The following is a 24,457-nucleotide window of genomic DNA, read 5'->3' on the forward strand; positions in this document are numbered from 1 at the left end:
TTCAGGCTGATCTGAATGATTAATGTTTCTTTTTTCTGACTTATAAATTTTTAGTAAAATTTATGGGATGTTGGCTTGTATTTTTTATGAGTATTGTATGTACATTATAATACTTTAAGATCCTTCTTGTATAATGTGCAGCTGTTATATTTATGCTCACTTAAAAATCCTGTTTGCACTTGTAAATGTTTTAGAGGTTTCTAATTGTTGTATCTTTGCTTTTCTGATATATTCTTGAATCATTTCTGTGTTTTATCCAATTAAAGCATTTTTTTCTGTTAAAATGATCCATTTTGTAATGTGGTTTCCAGAAAAACATTATGTTGAAGGGCAATGTATTTATAGGACATAAATTATGGAGTGCTTGAAATAATTTATTGCTTTCCAAAAGGCCTTATCCCAGGGTTCCTTTAAATAGTAAGCTCCACGAATGCTTCTAAAATGTGAATACTAAAGTACTTATTGATATTTAAGCATAACTTTTCATGAACAAATTATAAAACCAGGACCTCTCCTGCATTTGGAATTTTTTACTTAGCTAGGTTTTTGAGATAAGTGAAACAGAAATGAGTTCAACCTAGAAAAACAGGGATGCATTTGAAAGGGCATAAGTGGACTGTACGTGGCCACATGAGAAATTGGATGGCATCCCAGTTGCTCCGTCTCCAAGCCGTGTCTTCCCCAGGGACTGTGGATGCTGTTAGCTCACTTCGTGTCATTTGTCTTTGCTGGACCAGAACTCAAAGCTGTCCCCGCTCTCACGTCTCTGCCTGAAGTTGGGGTGCATCCCAGTGTGTGACAAATCTCAGCGTGAGACAGTTTGACCCCCTTTCCATGGGGGGTTTGTTGTCTCCTCTCTGAGATCTGGGGTCTGCTTCCCAGGTGGTCACCTCTCAGTTCCTGTGTATTTTCAGTTCTCTTTGCAGTTCTCGAGTTTGCTTTGGATTCTCCTCCTGTGTGTTAAGACATTCCTGTGAAACCTCATTTATAAGATTGTTTGAGAACTGTATTCTGAACTCCCATGACAACATGTTCTTTCATACTTTAATCTTAGACAAGCTGCAGACCATCTCTATAATCTTTTCTGTCTTATTTATATTATAGGTCTTTAAGAATAGTACATTACATGGAAAGATGTTTACCCTCACGACTAATGAAAGAAACAAAAAATTAAGACAATAAGGACCATTTCCATCTTAGCATATTAAAAGATTAAAAAATAACTACCCAGTGTTGTCTGGAATGTTGATATAGCCGACTCATATGCTGTCAGTGGATTTGTGACTTGGTTCCTCATTTTATAGAAGGCAGTTTGAAATTTTGTCTAAAAACAAACAAACAAAAAATAACTATTTGATCTAGCATTCCACCCGTAGGAATTTATCCTAATGAACTACTCTTGGCTTTTCACAGAGATTGGTCTACAAGGTGGTTAGAGGAGGAGTAGTAGTAGTATAATAATAGTAATAGGACTGGTAGTAGTAATAGTAGCAGTAATAATAGTAGGAGGAGGAGGAGTAATAGTAGTAGTAGTAGTAATAGTAGTAGTAATAGTAGTAGTAATAATAATAGTAGTAGGAGTAGTAATAGTAGTAGGAGTAGTAATAATAGTAGTAGTAATAGTAGTAGTAGTAGTAATGGTACTATAAAAAAGTTTAATGAACAGTGTACATACCTAAATGACAAAGAGAAGAGTGGATAAATAAAATGATTTATTCATATGGTGAAATACCATGCAGTCTTTAATGTGTAGTTGTGTATTATATTAACGTGGAAAGACATTCATAACATATTAAATAAAAATAAGCTGCTTAGAAGAGCATTTTTCTAAAGTGTGTATCTGTATATATTTACATATGAAAAAGTCTGGAAGGATATATATACACCAAAATATTGACATCAATTTTCTCTAGAGGGGGAACGGGAGCTAAGTTGTTTTCTTTTTGCTTAGCTTTATTTTTTTTAACGAAATTATAGAAAATTTGATTTTTAATGTCTTTAGTGAAAGTATATTATGTGTCTAATAAATATAAATTATACGAGGAAAAAGAACGGTGTATTACTCCTTGGCTACTATCCCCAAATGGCTGAAACAGTCTGTTAGTGGTGTGGTGAAGTCGAAAAGTTTAGGATCAGGACACCGGAAACGTAGGTTCTAGTCCAGGCTGTGTCACTAATTAGCTATGAGACCATTAGCAAGTCTCTCTGGGCCTCAGTTTCTGTAAAATAAATTGGTTGAACTAGATCTCTGGTTTTTAAACTCCTTAACAGAGTTTCCGAAGAACTAAGAGAATGGAGAGGTTTCTGTATAAACTGCCCTGCCCCTCTCCCCACACAGAGCAGCTGTGTGTTTGATATTTTGTATACTGCGTTTCTGTTTTAAGCTATCTTTCAGCAAAAGGTGAGGAAAAAGTAAAAGGGGGAAAGAGAAGAACATCCTATTTCTAAGATTCAGTAATTTTAAGTGCGTTGTATGCTCCCTCCTTTAAGCTTTCCACCTTCTTCCTATTTGCTGGGGCACAGTTTTTTGTAGGACAGAGCTTGCTTTGTGTATCAAGATGCCCTTGCTCTCCTGGAGAAGTCACACTATGATAATCTTCGTTCATTGAGAAAGTAGTGAGTAAATGAATAGTTCATGCCTGATATGGGTGCCTTTGCTCTACCTGACGTAGAGAGACCTATATTTTTGCGTATGTAAAGAACCACTTCAGCATCTTTTATGCATTGTTTTTCTATTTGTTCCCGACCCATTGGAGTAATACTCTCTTCCTGGTCTATCCTGCTTCAGTTTGGACCCTAAGGAATAGTTTGGGTCACCAGTAATTGTGCACCTCTTGCCAATTACTTAACCGCTCAGAGACTCAATATTCTATTCTATAAAATGGTAAATGACCAAGTTGGATTATAGTCTCCATGTTTCCTTCTAGCTATATAAAATTCTGTAAAATTATATAGTCTCTATAGTTCAGACGAATGAAATTGAGTCAGCTATTACCATTGGTTGCCAATGTACTGTCATTGATAATCCAAAATAATTAACTTAGATGTGGAAAACTGACTCGTATGTACATTTAGTAAGATGAGTCTCTGATACTCTGGATCCTTACAGAGCTTCACACAAAATAGTGAAACTACGTGATGTGGGTCTGGCCTTCTTCTGTACCTGTATCTTCTCTAGCCCGCATACATGCTCAGTATCACTTGCATCTGTTCAGAGGGGACTGTACTTTGTCATTGGTAGCTAGGATGAACTGAAATTTAAGCTTGACTCTTAATTTGGAGATCCCTGGCTGCCCAAAGGGCAGAGAGATAATTACTTTTAACCTAAAAATACAATCTGTTCTCTGATTCAGAGTAAACAAGATTTTATTCATATCAGAAAATAGCTTCTGAAAACAACTCTATTATATTATCTGGTAATAGAACTTCTTTACAAGAAAATCTGTGTAAAAAAATAGATATCTACTTGAAGTTTGTGTCTATTTCTTTTTGTCTATTTGATGTGAAATAGAGCTATTTGCATTTACTGTCTCAAATGAGAAAAATGGGGAAATAAGTAAACAGAAGCAATTCCTCAACAAGGTTTTAAAGTAACCTCTTTCAGTATTATCCTTGTTTTGTGTAAACTTGGGTCATTTAGTTCCTTTAAATTTTAATTCCTTTTTGACGTCTGTCAGGTTTTGTCCTGGGCGCTGGAACAAGGCGTAGACCCTCTCCTGAGGAAGCTGCTTTCTGATGGAAGAGAGAGATGTGGAAACAAGGAATTATGATATACGTAAAGGTGCTCTCTACAGTGGAGGGCCTGGGAGACTGCCTCTGAGGCTGGGAGGATGCTGGTCGGGAAGTTCTGCTATAGGGCACTTTGGCACCGAGAAAGGAGTAGATTATTCAGCTGGCACAGATGAAGTTTTCAGAACACATCTTGTCAGCAAGGGATATGCTGCACACATTGCAGGCTGATGTGAAAAGTTACCGCTGCTTGCATGCATGCTCACTGTAGAAAATCTATGAATTATTTAGGAAAAAAGGAAACTGACCACCTATTCCAAAGGGGGTATGTGTGTGTGAGAAAGAGAGAGAGAGATTAAAGTAATTTTGGTCATACTGTGATGTTTTCTATCTTATTTTTTTCCTTAACATTATATTTCTGGCATTTTCCCATGCCATTAAAAAATTTTCTCTTTCATGACTTCAGTAAACATGTCATAATTTACTTAACTATTCCTCTGTGTTGCTGTTGTTGGACATTTAGTTTCCAATTTGAGTTTATCATACCTTGGAATGAACATCTTGTAAAGTGCATCTTTGCCCTCTCTCTGATTATTTCATTAGTTACCAGGTTAAAAGGTATAAAATTTTAGTCTCTTGATAAATATTGCCAAGTAGGTTTACAGACAGATTGTAGTCCCAGTAGAAGTGGATGAGAATTCTCACTTTTTTTCTGACTAATTTTAGTGTAGTATCTTTCCTTCAGTGTCCTTCTCTGCTTGTGGAGAACAGTGTTAGTGAAAGGCATAACTAAACTTTAGATCAGTAAAGAAATTCCTTCAGACATTCTTAGCAGAAAAATATTTTGGAAATGCAGTATCTTTCCTTTATGATTTGAAAATCTCGTGGAAGGAGATTTTAGGAACTGGTTAACTTCCTATTTAAGAAGACAGTTCTATCAGTATAGTGCTATATTTGGAAAAGAGAGAGGTTTGTTTGTCACACTAAATGATCATCTATCATTGCATCTTTATGATTGGCAGATGCTTCCTAGCAGGTTAGGAGCAAATGAAGAATGCAACTAAAGCTGTTGCCTGATTTTGGTAGACATACTTAAAAGACAATAGATTGATTATAAAAGCTCCATAGAGCTTGTTAGACTTTGAGGGTAGGAGCAAGATGCTTGTGCTAGGGTAAATTGTTTTAAACTGCAAATAGCTACCTTGATGTAATGTTCTGTTGTTGTTTTGGGTGTGCTAAATGTGACTGACTACCGTTATACTCTTAAATATGTAGTTAGTAAATTATTTCTTTCTTTTCATCATTTGCCTCTCTTCCTGCCTTGTGGAAGTTCACTATTTATTACAATGTAGGAAAGGAAAAAGCAATTAAACAGAAATTTTAATACTTATTTATACAGTACTGCTATATGGTTTGTTGAGGAAGTACATGAATGGCTAAAATGACATTTTTAGATTTTTTTTTCATTTTAGATGTGTATTTCATTTAGTCATTTTATTCTGTGCTCCTTTACCCAAAAAAAAGTAAATGAGAGTTTATGTAAAGCAGATTTCAGTAATTTTGGCAATCCAAATATCTCATTATTCGTTATAAACCCATTCCTAGTATGCTCGGAAGATACTCAACAGTCAGACTGATCAACTTCTGGAAAGTTTTGCTTGTCATAGGTATTTAGGTTGGAATTTTTATTTCTGCAAGATCTAAGTTTCATTAAAAAAGAAAATGCTTGAAGTGTGCAGTGGACCTTTCTTCTGTGTGGATTCTTCTCTGTGGATTTAAGTGTGCCATGTAGTGTAAGGAGAATAATTTATTAGATTAAATAAATACAAGTTAGTTTAATGTATACTTAGTCTTATTCGCTATTAGTAAAGGGACTGATGACCATTTTTGAAAAATGAAATATTGTTTAGAAGTCATTAGTATTTTAAGGCTTAACCAACATTCTTTTTCTGAAAAACTTAGTCCTGGGTAAGCAATTCAAAATTTCACAGGAATATATAGGAATCAGATTGAGTTCTTGTACAATTTTGGATGGAGAGCTATTTTCTGGAGGAAAGATCTCCAGAATTGGAGTCAATTTGTTTTGTGACTATGGGAAAGTCACTTCATTTTTCTGAGCCTCATTTTTTAAAAATGTAAATGTATTCCTCTCAAAGTTGTAAGCATAGTTAAATATGGCAATGCTGACATGGGTCATGCTCAGTAAATAAATGCTCACTGGGGGTTAGTGGAACTGTTGCCATCATTTATCCTCATGTTTAGTTATGGTTAATATTTGAAGAATTTTTGGTATAGTGAATGGTGTATCTTGAAGGGGAAATATTTCCCCTATATAAAGTAGAATTTAGGCTTTCTATTCTTCAGGAAACAACCCTGTAATATATGCAGTGTGTGCAAAATACTTAATAAAAATATTTTTCATTTGATTTCTTTTTCTCTGAAATCAAAGTCATAAACCATTTTTTAAAAAATGATATGATTTTTAATATTTCTGAGGAAAGCACTAAAGGAGTATGAAAGAAACTTTGAGAGTGAAATATTGAGCTGAGTCAAAGTGCATGTCAGAGGGCAGGTGGTGTCCTGACCATGTGTCCCCGTCGGTGGAGGAGGATGGTGGGGATAGATTGTGGTAGCGGCTGCTCATGGCCATAGTCCAGATTAGGATTCTGAATGACACATTTGAAACTTACTATATTAACTGGCCATCTTCTGGCATTTTACTATAAAGACGTATCTTGTACCAGGTAAATACCTTAAAGAAACCAGGTAAATACTGTGTAAATACTTTAAAGAAATTATGGCATACAGGATGTCTTTATAGTCAGGAGATATTCTTAGCAACATTTTTTAAAAATTGTAATAGCAAAATAACTGGAAAAACCCTTATTACCATTTATAGGATCATAGATAAATAAGATGCGTTATATTCACAATGGAATTTTATAGACCAGAGAAAATCAGTGAACCACAGCAGAGACTAGCCAGCTGTTCGTCCACCCTTTTCTCCTCTTTCTGGCAAACGGTTAGTCACATTTCCCACCCTCCTTTATTTTAATGAATATTTTTAATGACCAATTTAGAAAGTAGTGTCAGAGGCTATTCCAAGAAGAAAGAATGAATGCAGAAAATACGCTTGTTAGATTCAGTCATACTTGCTTCTGGACTCAGAGTCATAAAGAGGAAAATTATACAAATGTCAGATGACGGTAAGAATTCTCATTCCAGGTATCATTTTGAAAGTGAGTTCTCTGTTTTAGCAAACAAGCTCAGGCTTCCCCTGTTATCATGAAAACGTTTATTGTCAGTCACAAGGAGGCCCAAGGGAGAGAATTAAATAAATGTCATCTAAACCCATTATCACTCCTAATAAAACAATTCAGAGAATATGCTCAGGAAATTGATCTAAATGGGTCATCAGTTATGAAGAGAAGTACATTGTGATTTTCACCTTCTTGTCATTCTGTGAGACTAAGACTGTTACCAGATTATCTGTGTCATAAAGAAATTGGAAATAACTTTTTAAATTCATAATAGTAGTGAGGACTAAACTATTTATGAAATATTTCTAGAAGTTTCACCACATTCTTTCCAGTTTTTTCATTTATGTCAGATTTTAAAATAGCTATCTTCTATGATGGGGAAATTCTGAAAATGAGGAATTAAGAACTTGTGTCTGAAATGTTGGGATCTAAAATAAAGTAATCAGAGAGAGAAAAGTGCTGTGTAGGTAAAATTACATTAAAAACCAGAACCCCGAATAAGGAAGGAAATCACATGGGAAAATACCAGCTGATTAAAAATAATGCATAAATGAAACCATATAGGAACAGCAGCAGAAAGGACCCAGTCCACATAGATGACAGCTATTATAAATGAATGTCCAAATAAATACTAAGCTTACAAATTGAGTCATATTTTAAAAAATTAAGTCTAAGTGTTTAATTTGAAATATTTTGGACTAAAGTCATCTAGATTTTTCAGCTTAAAGTCATGAGAGGGTTACAGTTTCTTTAATCATAATCTTCCATCTCTTAAATACCAAAATATCCACTGAAAACCAGAATGAACTTTTGGAAAAATACGTGTAGATACATCTAAATAGTAGTGGTTCTAATTATTAGTAATCTGGATTGACAAAAAAAAAAAAAAAAAATCTTTAGAAAGAGATTCCCTAAACAGAAGCTACAAGTCAGGAGTTGCCAGGCATACTTAACATATTAAAAAAAATTGGGGGGCCGGCCCTGTGGCCAAGTGGTAAAGTTCGAGCGCTCCACTTTGTCGGCCCAGGGTTTGGCTGGTTCGGATCCTGGGCTCAGACATGGCACTGCTCATCAGGTCATCCTGAGGCAGCGTCCCACTTGCTACAACTAGAAGGACCCACAACTAAAATATACAACTATGTACTGGGGGGGACTTGGGGAGAAAAAGCAGAAAAAAATAAAAAGATTGGCAACAGTTGTTAGCTCAGGTGCCAATATTTAAAAAAAAAAAATTTCTTTGAGAGTCTTTTAACTCAGTTGGAGTTTAACAAACAAACAAACAAACAAACCTTTTAATTAAAAACATCAGATTTCCACACGTTGAAAAATTTTGGGGAGAAATGCCCCATCGAAGAAACCCAATATGTGAGGAATAATTTACTGTAAGATTAATTCTCTGTGGCATTAGGACTGTGGAGAAAGCGGTTTAAAGATAAACAATATCTAAATGTGTAAAACCGTACTATTATTCCTTTTCTGCTCATGGCATAGAGAGGAAAGAGTAGGTTAGCCTTGTTGCTTACTACCTGTTTTTGACAAATTACTCAACTGCCATAAGCCCATTTCTCCATCTGACTGGTGATATATGTAAAAATCTAGTAAAAAGTTTTATGGATATTCAAGATTTTGTTTTTCCCTTCAGACAAAACTGTAATATATACACTATTCTCTTGAGGATCTGAAAAGGGCTATTGTAATACATTTTTGAAATGAGCATTTATGTATTGGTGACCCCTGTGGTTTAAAAAAATTTTTTTTAGAAATAGTGCTTCCTATGTGTGATGTGCTCTTTAAACAGTTTACGAACTCTAAGTCATTTAGTCTTCATAAGAAGGATATGAAGAAGGCACTATTATTATCATCCTTATATTAAAAATGAGACACTGAGGCACAGATGTGCCAAGGAACTTCCCCAGGGTCCACAGCTGATAAGTCAAGGACCTGGGCCCGGGTCGTCTGGCTCCAGAGGCCACGTTCTTCATCCCCACCATGCCATCTCCCCAAGTAATGAAAGAAAAGACATCAAGCCAGATGGCAGTCATAAATGTGAAAGTCCCACAATTCAACTATTTAAAAGAAGACAAAACCCTAAGGACACACACATTCAAATCCTGTGTTGTGTTTTCTCAGCAAGTGACATTTTTAAAAGGTGTTGTGTCACCATGAAAAAATTTGGCCCTAAAATAAGGAAGCAAATCTTTCTTTAAGTAACTGGTACTACTAATGTTATCAGTGATAAGATAAAGAAAATAACAAAATATTTTCAAAGAATCCATAGGAATAGGGGTCATAATCCTAAGTATGCGATGGAATGGATATTAGAGTCTTTTAAGATGAACACAATATAATGCTTTCTTCTGCTTTTTCATGGATGATTCCTGGAGTATACTAGGAAGCTCTCCCCGTTCTCCTTAAAGTACAAATAATTACAAAAGACAGCTTAGGGGTTGTATATTCATTGTGTATTCTTTCATAACTCTCTTGTTTTTACTTTTCATGACAGCCCTGTGTCTTTCACCTCTGGCTACCATGTAAACTTTGTACTTTTTACCGATGCAAGTTTTTAAAAAATATCTTTAAGTGTAATTTACATGCCATAAAATTCATCCATTCTAAGTGTACATTTCAGTGGTTTCTAGTAAACTTATTCAGTTGTGAGACTTTCATTGCAATCTACTTTTAGAACATTTCCATTATCCCGAAAAATTCCCTTATGCCAGTTTGCATTCCCTTCTGTGAGGTTTTTATTACCTTTATTATTACATGATTAGTGTTTTCCCTTTAAATTTTCTCTCACTCTTCTTTTAGGTTGCCTTGTCTGGTTGTTATATCTAGTTTTTATGGAGTTAGCTTTTATCCTTTATTTTGGTTTCTTTTAACCTTGAGTTTATTATTCAATCAAGTGACCTTGTTATGAAGTCTTTTAAGGGAATCAAATGACAGGTCTTAGTCCACAGGAATTTAACTGCTATTATTCCAGCCGCTTCTTGGCATCTTGTGCTCTGATGCTGCTGGAACATGAATCGGTGCTCACGGTGGGGAGATGAGATGTGTGTAGAGGGAGACGTGCTGGGGGTCTTCTCGAGTGGAGGAATCTGTGCCTGCTGTGTCCTTCACTTTGTGCCTGCCATTTCCCCTTGTTGGAAAATCCAACAGAAAAAAGGCTGTGTGGGTAAGTAGGAGAAGGAGGGAAGAAGGCTCAGATGTATATTTCTCTTTATCTTCTCTTTCTATGTAGAAAGAAATATAACCCTCCCTTCTTTCCTGTAGGGAAAAGATAGGAGATTAGAGAGGATTCAATGTGATCTTCTTGAGAGGGTGGAATAATTGAGACAACTGAGCTGTGATGTGTTGCATTCAAAAATCTTAATTAGCTTTGGGGCTGGCCCCGTGGTCGAGTGGTTAAGTTCGCGTGCTCTGCTGGAGGCGACCCAGTGTTTCGTTGGTTCGAATCCTGGGCGCGGACATGGCACAGCTCATCAAACCACGCTGAGGCAGCATCCCACATACCACAACTAGAAGGACCCACAACGAAGAATATACAACTATGTACCGGAGGGGCTTTGGGGAGAAAAAGGAAAAAACAAAATCTTTAAAAAAAAAAAAAAATTCTTAATTAGCTTGCAGGAAGGAAAAAAGCCCCATCTCCATTTTTATAAAGAACGTGGTAGAACGAGACATAGGCTCACTTTGGAAACTTGAAGCATGAAACCGTGACCCAGGAGAGTTATCTATACGATTCAAAGGAAAAGGAAAGAAAATCTGAATATATTTTGGAGCTGTGAGGCCAGAGCATAATAACACACTAGAAACCAATTTAATACAGGTAAAGTTTTTGAGGTCTTAAAATTAGAGTCCTGCAGAAAAATGGTATTTAAAAATATAATAAGTTAGATCAAAGCGCTTTTGGAGGGAAAAATTTATGCAGACTACAGAATAGAAGAAATGATGAAAAATAATGTGACATACGGGAAAGATTCTAGTCTCAGATGCAGGAAACTGTGATTTTAATTCTTGCTCTGATACTGGCCATAAATAATCTGGAATAAATCACTAACTAATCTGGGCCTCAGTTTCCTCATGTGTAACGTGAAAGGGTTCACTTACCTGGACTAAATCTTACAGATTGTTTTGTGCTTTAAAATTATGTAATGAGATGGCAACTAAGCACATAAAAAGATGTTCATTAATAGTCATTAGGGAAATGCAAATTATAATTTCAGTCAGTATCACAATGACTAAAATAAAAAATAATGGCAGTACCAAGTTCTGGCAAGGATGCAGAGAAATTGAGTCACTCTTACATTGCTGGTGGGAATGTAAAATCCTACAACCACTCTGGAAAACAGTTTGAGAGTTGCTTGTAAAACCAAACATGCAGTTACCATATGACCCAGCAATTGCACTCTTGGACATTTATCCCAGAGAAATGAAAATCATGATCACACAAAAACCTGTCCATGAATGTTCGTAATGCATTTATTCATAATAATAGCCAAAAACTGGAAACAACCCAGATGTCCTTTAAACAAACTGTGGTACGTCCATCCCATGAAACACTACTCAGCAATAAAAAGGATGAACTATTGATATCTGCAGCAGCTTGGATGAATCTCCAGAGAATTATGCTGAGTGAAAATAGCCAACCCCAAAACTTCACAAACTGTATGAGTCCATTTATATAACATTCTTGAAATGACAAAATGGTAGAAACATGGAACAGATCAGTGTTGCCTAGCGTTAGGGGCTGGGTAAGGGGTGGAGGGAGAGAGTGGGTGTGGTTGTGAAAGGGCAGCAGGAGAGATCCTTGTGGTAATGGAACCATTTTATATCTTGACTGGTGGTAAATGTGATAAAAATTCATAGAACTACACACACACACACACACACACACACACACACATACACACAGGAGTACAAGTAAAACTATACTCTGAATAAGATGGGTGGATTGTATTTATGTCAGTTACCTGGTTGTAATATTGTACTGTAGTTTTCCAAAATGTTACCTTTGAGGGAAATTGCATAGAGATTATGTGGACCCTTCTGTATTATTTGTTACAAATGCTTGTGAATCTATAATTATCTCAAAGTAAGCTTAATTAAAAAAAACAGACAAGTGGATGGCCTGGTGGCATAGTGGTTAAGTTCGTGCGCTCTGCTTTGGTGGCCCAGGGTTTGCAGGTTTGGATCCCGGGCACAGACCTACACACCATTCTTCAAGCCATGCCGTGGTGGCATCCTACATACAAAATAGAGGAAGATTGGCATGGATGTTAGTTCAGCAACAATCTTCCTTGGGCAAAGATAGGAAGATTGGCAACAGGTGTTAGCTCAGGCCAATCTTACTCACCAAAAAACCCTGCTAAACTATGCATATTTTATTCACCCTTGTATCCCCACCATTTAGGACAGTGTTGAGTTCATAGTAGGTGCACAATAAATATTTATTTACCAAATGAATGTGAAGAGGGGGAACTTGTATGCGTGTATAAAGTGATTCTCTCATTTGTATCACAAGAGGAGTATCCAGTCACCACTTAAAGCTTAACTAAACTATTTGGGTAATTAAGCCTAGAATAATAACCTTTAACCCTACAACTCTCCCTAATCATATGATCACTTTTGCCGTCACTTGAGACTCAGCCTGAGTCTCCCATGTTGATGATTGGTGTTATCCAACCCCCCTTGCAAAATCCCCAAATCCTAGAAGGGGTGATAAACTAAAATGCATTTATGATAAATTAGTTTTGAACATACAGAGTCTCCATAGATGGCTTCAGTCTTGATTATTGTAGCTTTCTAATAAGTCTCGAAGTCTTGCAGTGTAAGTGCTCCAATTTCATTCTTCTTTTTCAAATTTGTTTTGGATATTTAGGTCTTTTTCATTTTAAATTGAGTTTTAGAAACAGCTTATCGGCTTCTAAATAAACATCTCCTGGATTTTGATTGGGATTTTGTTGAAACTGTAGATCAATTTGGGGAGAGTTGACATTGTAACAATACTGAGTCTTCTGAGCCATCAACACCATATATGTCTTCATTTATTTTGATATTCTTTAAATCTCTCTACAGTGTTTTGGAGTTACAGTTTACAGGTCTTGCAAATCTTTTGTCAGATTTATCCTTAAATATTTATCCCTAAATATTTCACACTTTAAATGGTATTTTAAAAAATTGCCTATTGGTAGTATGTAGAGATACTGTTGGTTTTTGTATATTGCATTTTACTTTCCTTCACCTTCCATCAACTAGAACTCAGTCTGCAGGTTTGGCTGGAGAATGTTAACTATCCAGCTGTCTTTCCAAACAGAAAAGAAAATGAAATTGGTGAATAGCTGACTAGTAACAGTCCACATATTGACTATGTGATAGAAATGTTCAGGATTTAGAAGTTTCTTTAATTTATTTTCTTTGAAGTATAATAAATTTTTAATGCAAAAATTGCTTTCCGGAGCATTTTCAAGTTTAAACACCTTCCTATGAAGCAAATCATTGTGGAAGAATAGATAAGACTCTCACTACTGGAACATAAAAAATATAGTAGAATGAAGCATATTCAAGTATTTGCCATTTGATAAGGATGACATTTCAAAACTGCTGAGATGAATTTGGAGTTGTAATTTAATACAAAATCTTAGCAGCAGGGCAGAGATGTTAAGTTTGAGATACCTGTTAGATTGAGGAGATGTCTGGGCTAGAGATAAAAACTGGGAAAATCTGGGGCTGGCCCCGTGGCCGAGTGGTTAAGTTCGCGCGCTCCGCTGCAGGTGGCCCAGTGTTTCGTTGGTTCGAATCCTGGGCGTGGACATGGCACTGCTCATCGAACCACGCTGAGGCAGCATCCCACATGCCACAACTAGAAGGACCCACAACAAAGAATATACAACTATGTACCGGGGGGGCTGGGGGAGAAAAAGGAAAAAAATAAAATCTTTAAAAAAAAAACTGGGAAAATCATCAAAAGACAGAGTAGGGCTAGAAAGGTCCAAGGACAGAGTCCTAGGTATTCCTAAGTTCAAAAGTTTAGCAGGTGAAGAAGCAGCAAAGGACACTGAGAAGTAGCCCGTAAGTTAGGAGGAAAAAATCAATGTGGGAAGTCAAGGGGAGGAAATTTTTCAAAAAGGAAGTGATCCCTGTGCCAACTGATAGGTCACGTAAGATGAGAACTGAGAACTGACCATTCACTTTAGCAAAGTGGAAGTCACTGGTGACCTTGACGAGAGCAGTTTCAGAGAATTATGGACACAAAACCCTGATTTAAGGGGATTCAAGAGAAAATGGGAGAAAAAGAATTGGAGGTAACAGCCGTAGACAACTTTCAAGAAGTTTGGCTCTAAAGATAGGCAGAAAAATAAGGTGGTAGCTGGAAAGTGCTGTGTAGTCAAGAGGGGATTTTTGTTGTTGTTGTTTTAAGATTAAAGAATTTATGAAATGTGTGTGTGCTGATGGGAACGATATAGTAAAGAGAAAATACAACAGAGGAGAGAATTGCTGGAACCATATCTTTGAAGATTAAGAGGGAATGGGGTCTAGTAGCCGAGTGGGGATGCCTTAGACGAATGGACAGTTCAGCCGTGGTAGCAGGACGGAAGACGGGAGAACATGGCACGGCTGCAGGTGGGTGGGTAGATTAAGTTCTCATCTTACTGCTTGTGTTTTCTCAGTGTAATAGAAAGCAGGGTCATCGGCTACAAGTGAGGATGGGGGAGAAGGGAGGAAATGGTCATCTAGGAGGAATGGACTGGAGAGAAATGTATCATTAACAGAACTAAAGGCTCTCTTGAAGTTAGTGGTCATGAACTTAGAGTTAAAGCTAGCAGCTCAGTTTTGGATTTTCTCCATCCGTGCTCGGCTGCATAGGTGCAGGCCCAGGGTAGACAGTGTTGATTTATCCAGGGTTAAGTTTTGTCAGGTGACTTTGAGGAAGTGAGAGAAGGGCAAAGGAGTGAATCGAAGCTGGCTTAAGAGGGAAATGAGGACCTGGGGTGGTGAGGGACAGGGAAGAGGTGGTACGGTCAGCATGAGAGTGAAGAATTGTGAACGTTGAGAGATGAGAGGGAATGAAGAGTGAGATCCTTGATTTGAGATTGCAAAGAGTTTTCAATCATGACCAGATAGAAGCCAAGAGTGGAGGAGAGGCGATCAAAGAGCTGGAAGGCCAGAACATTGGAAGGATTATCAGTAGACACTGAACTTGTGCTCAGCACCTGAAGGCCTCATCTGTTATTTTCTAACATCCTCTGTTGCTGTTGGACTATCTGAAAACAGTTTTGGTGTCTTTACTTAGTAAGGATTTCACATCTCTTCTTTTGTAATTTCTGTTTCTTAGTCCTTAGTGCTATATGGGATTTTCTTGGTGTTATCTTTTATTCCTTCTACTGCATTTCAAATTTTAGCCATTATATTTCTAATTTCTAAGAGTTCTTTCTCACTTTTCATGACATCCCTTTCTAGAAAAAAATTTAGTTTTTGTTGATCTGCGTGATTTGTTCTAATACATATAGTTCATGCATCAGAATACGGTTCTTTTTTTCTATTAAGTTCATAACTGCACTCAGGTATTCTATTTTTACACAGTTTTGTCCAAGTGAGGAAATATTTTGTGTTATATTGTTAACTTTTAAATATCTTTTCATTTTAGGTATCAAAAAGTAAAGATGGAAAAGAGCAAATTGAAACCGTGTCACCATCCGAAGATGAAACCTTCTCCTGGCCGGGTCCCAAGACAGTGATGTTGAAGAGAACATCTCAGGGCTTTGGTTTCACATTAAGGCATTTTATTGTTTATCCCCCAGAGTCTGCAATTCAATTTTCATATAAGGTAAGAGAAATAATTAAAGTAACTTGAAGAAAACACAAGACGATTCCTATCTCCTTCTTGTCTTCCTCTTACCCTCCCTTCCTGCCTTCTTTCTATCTTAAAAGAATTGTTATATTTGCATTTTATTAGATTATTTTAGATATTATTCTATCTTTTAGAACAAAAATTTTAATCTTCGCTGGATGGTCATACTGATTATAAACTCCAAATCTATTTTACTAGGACTTCTGCTTCCAAACTTCAGTCTACTTTTTCTAATGTATAGCTGTTTTTCTACCATCTAGAAAGTTGGTGAGTTTTCTGGGCGGAGTATGCAGAGGAAATAGTTCATTAAAATATTCTGACAGTTATAAAAAGTTAATGGAATTAGAATAATATGTAACTTTCTGATATGTAATATGATGGTGAGTCAGAATCAAAACATAGCTTCTCACCAGAGTGAATTACGTTAATACGCTTTGTAACATGATCTAGTAAGAGGCATCATGGAATACTTATAATGGCAGCTGACACACTGAGTCCTTGTTCTGTGTTCCTTACGATTCCTTATGAGCATTATCTCACTTCATTATTAGCCCCGTATAACAGATAAGGGAACTGATCTGAGTCACATAATGAGTAAGTAGTGGATCTAGGATTTTGAACTTGGCCAACATGAATGCCGGATGCTTAACTAGTGTACATCAGTGTAATGGAAATAATGATATTCAGAAGAGTTATGAGGCCTTGGCCAAGCCACTTAACTTCTTTTGGCTTCTGGATTTCCATTTTAATTCAAGGGAATTAAACTAAAAAGTCCTTTCTAATTCTAAATTTCTATGAATCTAAGTCTGTCTCTTAAAACATAGTGTCAAATGGCTTCTGGAGACCACACTCTTTTTATTCTATCTTTCCAGTAAAATGTCTAATAGGGGAAACTTTTTAAAGTACTGAATAGTTTTTAAGAATTATAAATAACTGCTACCTTTGGAATGAATACTTACCAGTTTGGGTTTTCTGAAATGTCTGTAAAACTGTGGAACTGGATTTTCTAAGAATTCACTTTATCTTAAAATGTCTAAAATAGTATTACTTAAGAATTAGGTCACATATGAAAGCACTTGATAATTTGGGGCCTTTCCTTTAGTTGCATATTGGCTGAATTATTTTTTTGTCTTTTGTTTTGAAGGAGAGCTTTGGGTCATGATAAACATATAGGTAGTACAATTTTTATAAGATAATTTTACCAAACACAGGTTAATAATGTATTATTATTATTGGGAAATATTACTAGGACTTTAACACAGATGTTCTTGCAAACAACAAGTCTCAGTCCTGTAAATTTTACATGGAAAATATATATTGAAATCCTTTGCTTTTCAATTATGAAATAATGTCCCTTCCCTTCAAAGGAGTTTAAAAAAAATTTAATATGGTGTAGCTTTTAGGAAATGTGCCATTAATACAACAATATCTTTATTATGTCACTTGGCTGGCAACCTTAGCAGTCTCAGAACAGAGCTTATAACCAGGAAAAAAATGAATTTGGGCAGCCAAAATAAAGGTCAAAAGTTATATAATAAATTGTCAGCCCTTTACTAAGTATCTGTTTTTCTTTCTACAGTATGTTATAGCTTTCATGTGATAGAGGCTCAACAAATATTTGAATAGATGTATTTTTATACAAGTTTTCCAAAGTTACTTTTCTAATTTCCCATCTAGAAGTAGATAACATGGCAGCAAGACAGCCTGGTAGCAATGAAAGAAACCAAATAGATAAACAAACCTCAAAATTGGATACAAGAAATCAGATATATAGCAATTTGGAGCCGATTTATGTAAAGACAGTTCCGGATCCTGTAATAGGCCCTGCAGGCGTGTTTTATTAAAATATAGTACAGGGGCCGGCCCGGTGGCCCAGTGGTCAAGTTCGCCCGCTCTGCTGCTGTGGCCCAAGGTTTCGCCGGTTCGGATCCTGCGTGCGGACATGGCACAGCTCATCAAGCCATGCTGAGGCAGCGTCCCACATGCCACAACTAGAAGGACCCACAACTAAAAATATACAACTATGTACTGGGGCGCTTTGGGGAGAAAAAGGAAAAATAAAATCTCAAAGTATAGTACAGTAAGTGATGACTGGCCAGGCTTTCTCTCCCAGATTCTAGGTTCTTCTGTCCAGCTGCTTGCTTTTGACAACTCCACTTGGATATCTCTCTTAGACATCTCACACTCAGTGTGTCAAAAACACAGCTCCCGATGTCCTCCCTCTAAGCTGGCTTCACCCATGGCCTTCCCATCTCTGTTTATGAAAGCTCCATCCTTCTGGCAAAAGGCATTGCTTAATGAGATCGTAATTGACACATTTGGGGAAGGGTAATTTGAATTGAATTGAGCCTTGCTGTGATTTTACTGGAGTTTGTAACTAGCTATTCATATATGGATATATATTTTTTTATTTTGTAGGATGAAGAAAATGGCAACAGGGGAGGTATGCTATAATGTTTTAATTTTTCTCTGCATGTTTCTCTACTCATGTCTTTCTGTTCTTTAAGAAATATTAAATGAGATGATACAAGTTTTGGAGTCCAAATATATAAAAAATCTTAGATGTGAGAGTCATAGAAATTAAATACTTTTTACTGTAGACTTCAAAGTTTTATGAATTGAACTGTCTCATCATGATTTGAATGCATGATAATTTCATTGTTAATGTGGGAAAATATTAGTGCTTATGTGGGGGAGTATATCATATGATTCTGAGGGAAGTGATTCTGAGATTTTTATTCAATTAGTAATCTTTTAAATTTAGTAATTCTTTTAGATGAGGAATATTGTGTTTATCTACTAGATTTAGTGACTCAATTATTGGAAAGTAAAGTATTTTGGTTCTTCTTGTAGTTAATCTCACTCTTGATTTAAATATTTAATGAATTTAAAAGGAGAATCAGGCTGGGAATAGGGTTATTTCTCAATAATTCCCATTTATTTTTGTTTTAATTTTATATGAGCTTTAATAAGTTAAAATTTACACATAATAAAAAGTATCCATTTTTAAAACTTTTATTTTTAGATAATTTTTAGACTTTAAAAAAGTTGGAAAAATAGTACAGAGAATTTCCATATATCCTTCATTCAACTTCCCCTAATGTTTAAAAACCTAAACAACCATGGTACAGTTAACAAAACTAAGAAATTAGCATTGGCACAATACTGTTAGCTAAATGACGGACTTTATTTGGACTTTACCAGTTTTTCTACTAGTGTCCTTGTTCTGCTGCAGGATTCTACAGTGCATTCAGTTGTCTTGGCCCCTTTACTCTCCTCTAGTTGGTGACAGTACCTCAGTCTTTCCTTGTATCTCATGGCCTTGACTCTTTTGAAGAGTACTGGTCAGTTATTTTGTAGACTGTCCTTCAGTTTAGCTTTGTCTGATGTTTTCTCCTCGTTAGCTTGGTGGGCTGTGAATTTGCTTTTGAGCTTTTCTGGTGACCAAAGAAAAAATGAAAATATGATTATTGATTCACATTATCCATAAGAAAACAATATCCTGTTTGCACTGAAGTCTGAGACAAACTTCTCCTTTGTTCCTTCATAGTGGAAAACAAAGAGTAATAGAGTAGATAATATCCTTAATGCCATTCCTTCACATGGCTGTTTTTTAACAGATCCCTCAACATAAGCTGATTTCAAAACCCCAGGGTCCAATTCACTTTAAAGGGCTTCTCTCACCTGGTGACAGTTTTGCTCTCCAGGGGACACATGGCAGTATCTGTAGACGTTTTTGGTTGTCTCACTTGGGGGAGGATAGTGTGCTAATGGCATCTAGCAGGTAGGGGCCAGAGGTGCTGCTGAGCATCCTACAAAGCACAGGTCAGCTCCCCACAGCAGAGAATTATCTGGCCCAAAATGTTAATAGTGCCACCGCCGGGAAACCCTGGATTACAGTGATGAACACCCAAACAGTGTGGTCCCCCTGTGCAGGTCCCCAAGAGTCTGGCTTGATCTAGTGACAATACTCAGACCCCTTCAAAGAAAGGATCTTCAAGACTACATATCCTGGGATCTTATGATTATTATCCCTTACAGCTGGACTTTGATCTGAATTGAGTTACTGCTCTAGTTTGTGGTTAAGCTACCTGGCTGTTCTACTGGCATTGTATGTTGTTGCTGAAGGGATAATCAGAAATAAGAAAAGATTGGTTACATGTTTAGAAAATATAGAATCAATATCATATTAGAAAATAAAAAAGCAACAAAGGATGTAAATAATTGAAATGTAATAAAAAGTTAACATCAGGAGTCTAACAGATTAAGGGAGAAAATAATTATAAGCTATGTTAACAAAAAATTAAATCCGTAATTAAAAAAACGAATAAAAGAATTAAACACATGAAAACTAAGGCTTTAAAATAAGAGAAATGCAAATTCAAGCACCTTACCTCTTGTGAAGCGAGCTTCATCAAAATAAGATATTTATGAAATCCAAAACAACTGTACTTTTTCTTCCTAAGAAGAATCTGAAAAAGCATGAGAGTACCTAAAGAAATTTTTTAATATACTTGAAATATACTTAGAAGGAGAACTGCTTGATTTTTTTCGGGGGCGGGGTGGTAGAAGTTAGCATATGACTGAGACTTTATCAGGCATCATAATATCTGTTATCTTCTTCTTTAATCCTCACTATAACGCTGTGAGATGTGAGACAATATTCCCATTTTATACATGAAGAAACTGAGGCCGAGAAAGATGTAAAATAACTTGCCCAAGATCACACAGCTCAGTGACAGAGCTGGACTTCCAAATCAGGCGTATCTAACTCTGAAGTCCATCTTTTACCTCTGCCATCTCACTTCTGTTGACTTATTTTTCAGTCTCCCTCTTTATTTTTCTAATTTTGTTTTAAAAATAATTCTGTCTTTTAAAAAATAGTTTGACTTAGGTAGGGTCAAGAGTTAGTAGATAAATATAGGGTATATTAGTGTGTTGTGAAATTAACTGTGAAATTTCTCTGCACTGAGAATGTTAAAAACAAGGAAACTTGTTCCATTTTTGTAAACACCTCTGGACAAAGAATTCACATAAAAGTCAGAGGTATCCCAAGTTTAGAGGCCCTGAACATCTTATAGGAGCAACCATCACTTTGCCACTCAATTCTGAATACCCGGGTAGTAGGGGACCTGGAAGGTTGAATGAGTTTAAGGAGTTATAGTGCTTGGCCTGCCTTTGCATCCCAGGGCACGGTTTGCTCTTGTCATCCTAGCTGGTAGTAGGGGTCACAGGCTAGTCCACCGAAGCCTAGTCAGCTAGTACTCATAATACCATTTCAGCCACTGACCAACCATCAGAACGTGTTCTATGTGAAAAAATTTCTTCTGACTTCTGAACAATTATTTATAAATTAGTTTTTAGAATGCACCATATTTAGAGACAGACGACCTATAATTTATTATTTTAATTCAACTTAATATTATGATTTTTTTTGTTTTGTTTTGTTTTTTTTTTTTTTGGAGGAAGATTAGCCCTCAGCTAACTACTGCCAGTCCTCCTCTTTTTGCTGAGGAAGCCTGGCTCTGAGCTAACATCCGTGCCCATCTTCCTCTAGTTTATACGTGGGACGCCTACCACAGCATGGCTGCCAAGCAGTGCCATGTCCGCACCCGGGATCCGAACCAGCGAACCCTGGGCCGCCGAGAAGCAGAACGTGCGAACTTAACCGCTGCGCCACCGGGCCGGCCCCTATGATTTTTATTTTATAGTCTCATTTCCTTTTAAAACTTATTTTCAAGTTAATTTCCTTTGTTTTAATGAAATAGAATCCCAGCCTCCAGTGCAATGATCCGAGTCAAAGCCTAGAATCCTGGAGAGAAAATCATTGCCAGCATTTTATTCACACTCCTAAGGGATCCTGTTATAATGCCAAAATTCTGTGAAACGGTTGAAAGGTTTCATTTGGTGTTCTTTCCTTTTGACAATTGAGTGGAATCTCTTTTGCCACTTAATTGTCTGATTATTCTCCTTACCCTACTTTTCCGTTCTGTGATTTCCATTCTGTGAACTCTTTTGTATTTTAAAAATTATTTTTCTTTCTTGTTGGCTAGTTTTCTGTACTATAATACAAATAATATTTACAAGAAAAAGGCCATTAAAGTAGAAAAATATTTTTTGGTGATAGTAGTTGCTTGTGGATAATTGCTATCTTGCTGACATCCTGTTGTACCTTAAATCTCTGGAGGAAATTTTCATAAGTAATCAAAATAAGAATAATTGAAGGTTTCTAGTTACTATTATTTCTTTTTTGCTTGTTCCATGAGTAAAAATTTAATCTCACCTTAGTTGTAGGGACATTTCCAGTGTTCTAAAATGTCTGTCTCATTTTGTTAGGGGCTTAAATAATTGTTGTATTTCTGCTTTGGTGTTAAAATTTATATTCAATCATGTTAACAGTAGGAAAAAAAGGTAACTGGGAATTCTGTAAATTTTCTTGTTAGTAAAAATTTGTGTTTTGTGATTGCACTTGTTTCTCACTAAACAACTTGTAGCCTATGTTAGAATTTCTAATCAAGTTTCTTCTAATGGCAAGACATAGGAACTCCCTCAAGACACCTCCAGAAAGATGTGTTAATTCTAAAAACCCAACAGCATCTCCCAATTCAAAGTCAAGTACTGTAGGATACCCAACGTGCCACAGACGCCAGAATCAGGTCCTGGAAAGCTGCTAAATGCGGAAACTAACAGCAACGTCTTGGCGTTTGATCTTCCAGAGGCCCAAACTCTGGTATTTACGGGGTGATTTAAACGATTTTCACAGTTTTGATTATACATGATTTTTCTCATGAGCGGACCTCTTTAGAAGGTGCAGCCTTCGCTATATCTTCCTTCTCCCTGCCTCTCTCATCATAATACTTCCGAATTCCTGAGAGAAACATCGAATTGGCCCAGTTCATCATTTAATGCCAGCTGTTCCATACCGACTATATTTAGACATCAAATATTCTTCAGTTTAATGAAGAGGTAAATACCAATTAAGCTGAGAAAATTGAGTGTATTTTATGCCATTGATTTCCATTAATAGATTGAAAACCTATCCCTTCAGAATAATACAACACTAAAATACGGACGTGCGTATTTGCTGTAAGAAGAAATTCTTATTATTTGTAGGTCCGTGGTCTCTGGTGTGGTGGTCGGGTGTCAGTGCATGTTTCTATTACTTTTAAAATGTAGCAGTCTTCAGTGAGCTCCATGGATCTCTTCTGATGTCTTTGAGAAGGAGCATTAACTGAAGCCCTCAGGATCCGTTTTTAACTGTATTGACAGTTTACACTATTGGAGTTTCTCTGGTAGTTAGGTATACACTAATTAGTTGCATAATTTTATTAACCTTAATGCCGTGCAGTAGAACAACCACAGGTGTCGTAAATTAACTCGAAGATATTTTAGGAAGTAGAAATGATGATGATGATGATGATAGTGTTGGTGGCGATGGTGTGGTGTCAACAGCAGCAGCTAACTTACAATGTGCCAGGCACTGTTCCGAGACTTCGTACAGATTAACTCATCTAATCTTCACAACTTTCTGGGGTGGATATTATTATCACTTCCATTTTTTAGATGAGGAAACTGAGGCACAAAGTGTTTAAGCAGTTAGTAAGTGACAGAGTTGGACTACAAGCTCAGGCAATCTGGTTCTAGAGTTTCCTCTCAATTTCTACCACGATGTCTCAGAAAGTTCTTCACTCTTGCATAAGTCATTCTTGAAAATGGGTAAGAAAGAGGGTTCTGTTCCCTTGAAAGGTAAGCAGTATTAAAAGATCCCTAATTCAACTTTCAGGTAAAATTTTGGTTAACATAGTATTAGCGTTTCATACTTGTTCATTAATTTTCTTCTTTATCTTCATAATTGAACAAGTCCTATTGGCTTAAGTCTGTTGAGCTTAAGGATAAAGCATCGTAGCTTTAATATCTGCGATTGATTTTCATCTTTGATTTGGTTATTTTTTTGATACCCATCCGCCTTATGACCCATAATACTTTTTTTTGGTATTGTTTTCCACATATTTTCCTGACATGATGAAGGTACTCATAGATGTTTACCCAGGATAAATGAAACATATGCCTGCAAAAATATTTGTACAGGAATGTTCATGTGTGTGAGAGTCCCGGTTTTTCCATATCCTCACCAACATGTGTAATTTTCTGTTTTTGTTTCATAGCCAACCTAGTGAGTGTGAAGTATCTCATCATGGTTTTGCTTTGCATTTCCTTAATAACTAACGATGCTGAGCGTCTTTTCGTGTGCTTCTTGGCCACTTGTATGTCTTCTTTGGAGAGATGTCTATTCAGGTCCATTGTCCATTTTTTAATTGACTTGTCTGTCATTTTGGTTTTTTTTTTTTTTCTCGTTTTTGAGGAAGATCAGCCCTGAGCTAACATCTGCTGCCAATCCTCCTCTTTTTGCTGAGGAAGACTGGCCCTGACCTAACATCTGTGCCCATCTTCCTCCACTTTTATATGTGGGACACCTACCACAGCATGGCTTGCCAAGAGGTGCCATGTCTGCACCCGGGATCCGAACTGGCGAACCCCAGGCCACTGAAGCAGAACGTGTGCACTTAGCCGCTGCGCCACTGGGCTGGCCTCTGTCATTTTGTTTTTGAGTTGTAAGAGT

General features: G+C 36.6%; 1 protein-coding gene across 6 annotated transcripts in view; it reads left to right on the forward strand.

The window, feature by feature from the left end:
• The window catches only part of ARHGAP21 (Rho GTPase activating protein 21), a 132,991-nt gene that overhangs the window by 42,201 nt on the left and 66,333 nt on the right, over window positions 1–24,457 (forward strand). For all 6 annotated transcript variants that reach the window (XM_046678338.1, XM_046678337.1, XM_046678340.1 and 3 more), the window contains exons 3-4: window positions 15,634–15,813; window positions 18,256–18,280. In XM_046678338.1, the coding sequence (XP_046534294.1) occupies window positions 15,634–15,813; window positions 18,256–18,280 (205 nt within the window). The remainder of the gene's footprint in view (window positions 1–15,633; window positions 15,814–18,255; window positions 18,281–24,457) is intronic.

Source organism: Equus quagga, chromosome 12, assembly GCF_021613505.1.
Source record: "Equus quagga isolate Etosha38 chromosome 12, UCLA_HA_Equagga_1.0, whole genome shotgun sequence".
Taxonomy (NCBI): domain Eukaryota; kingdom Metazoa; phylum Chordata; class Mammalia; order Perissodactyla; family Equidae; genus Equus; species Equus quagga.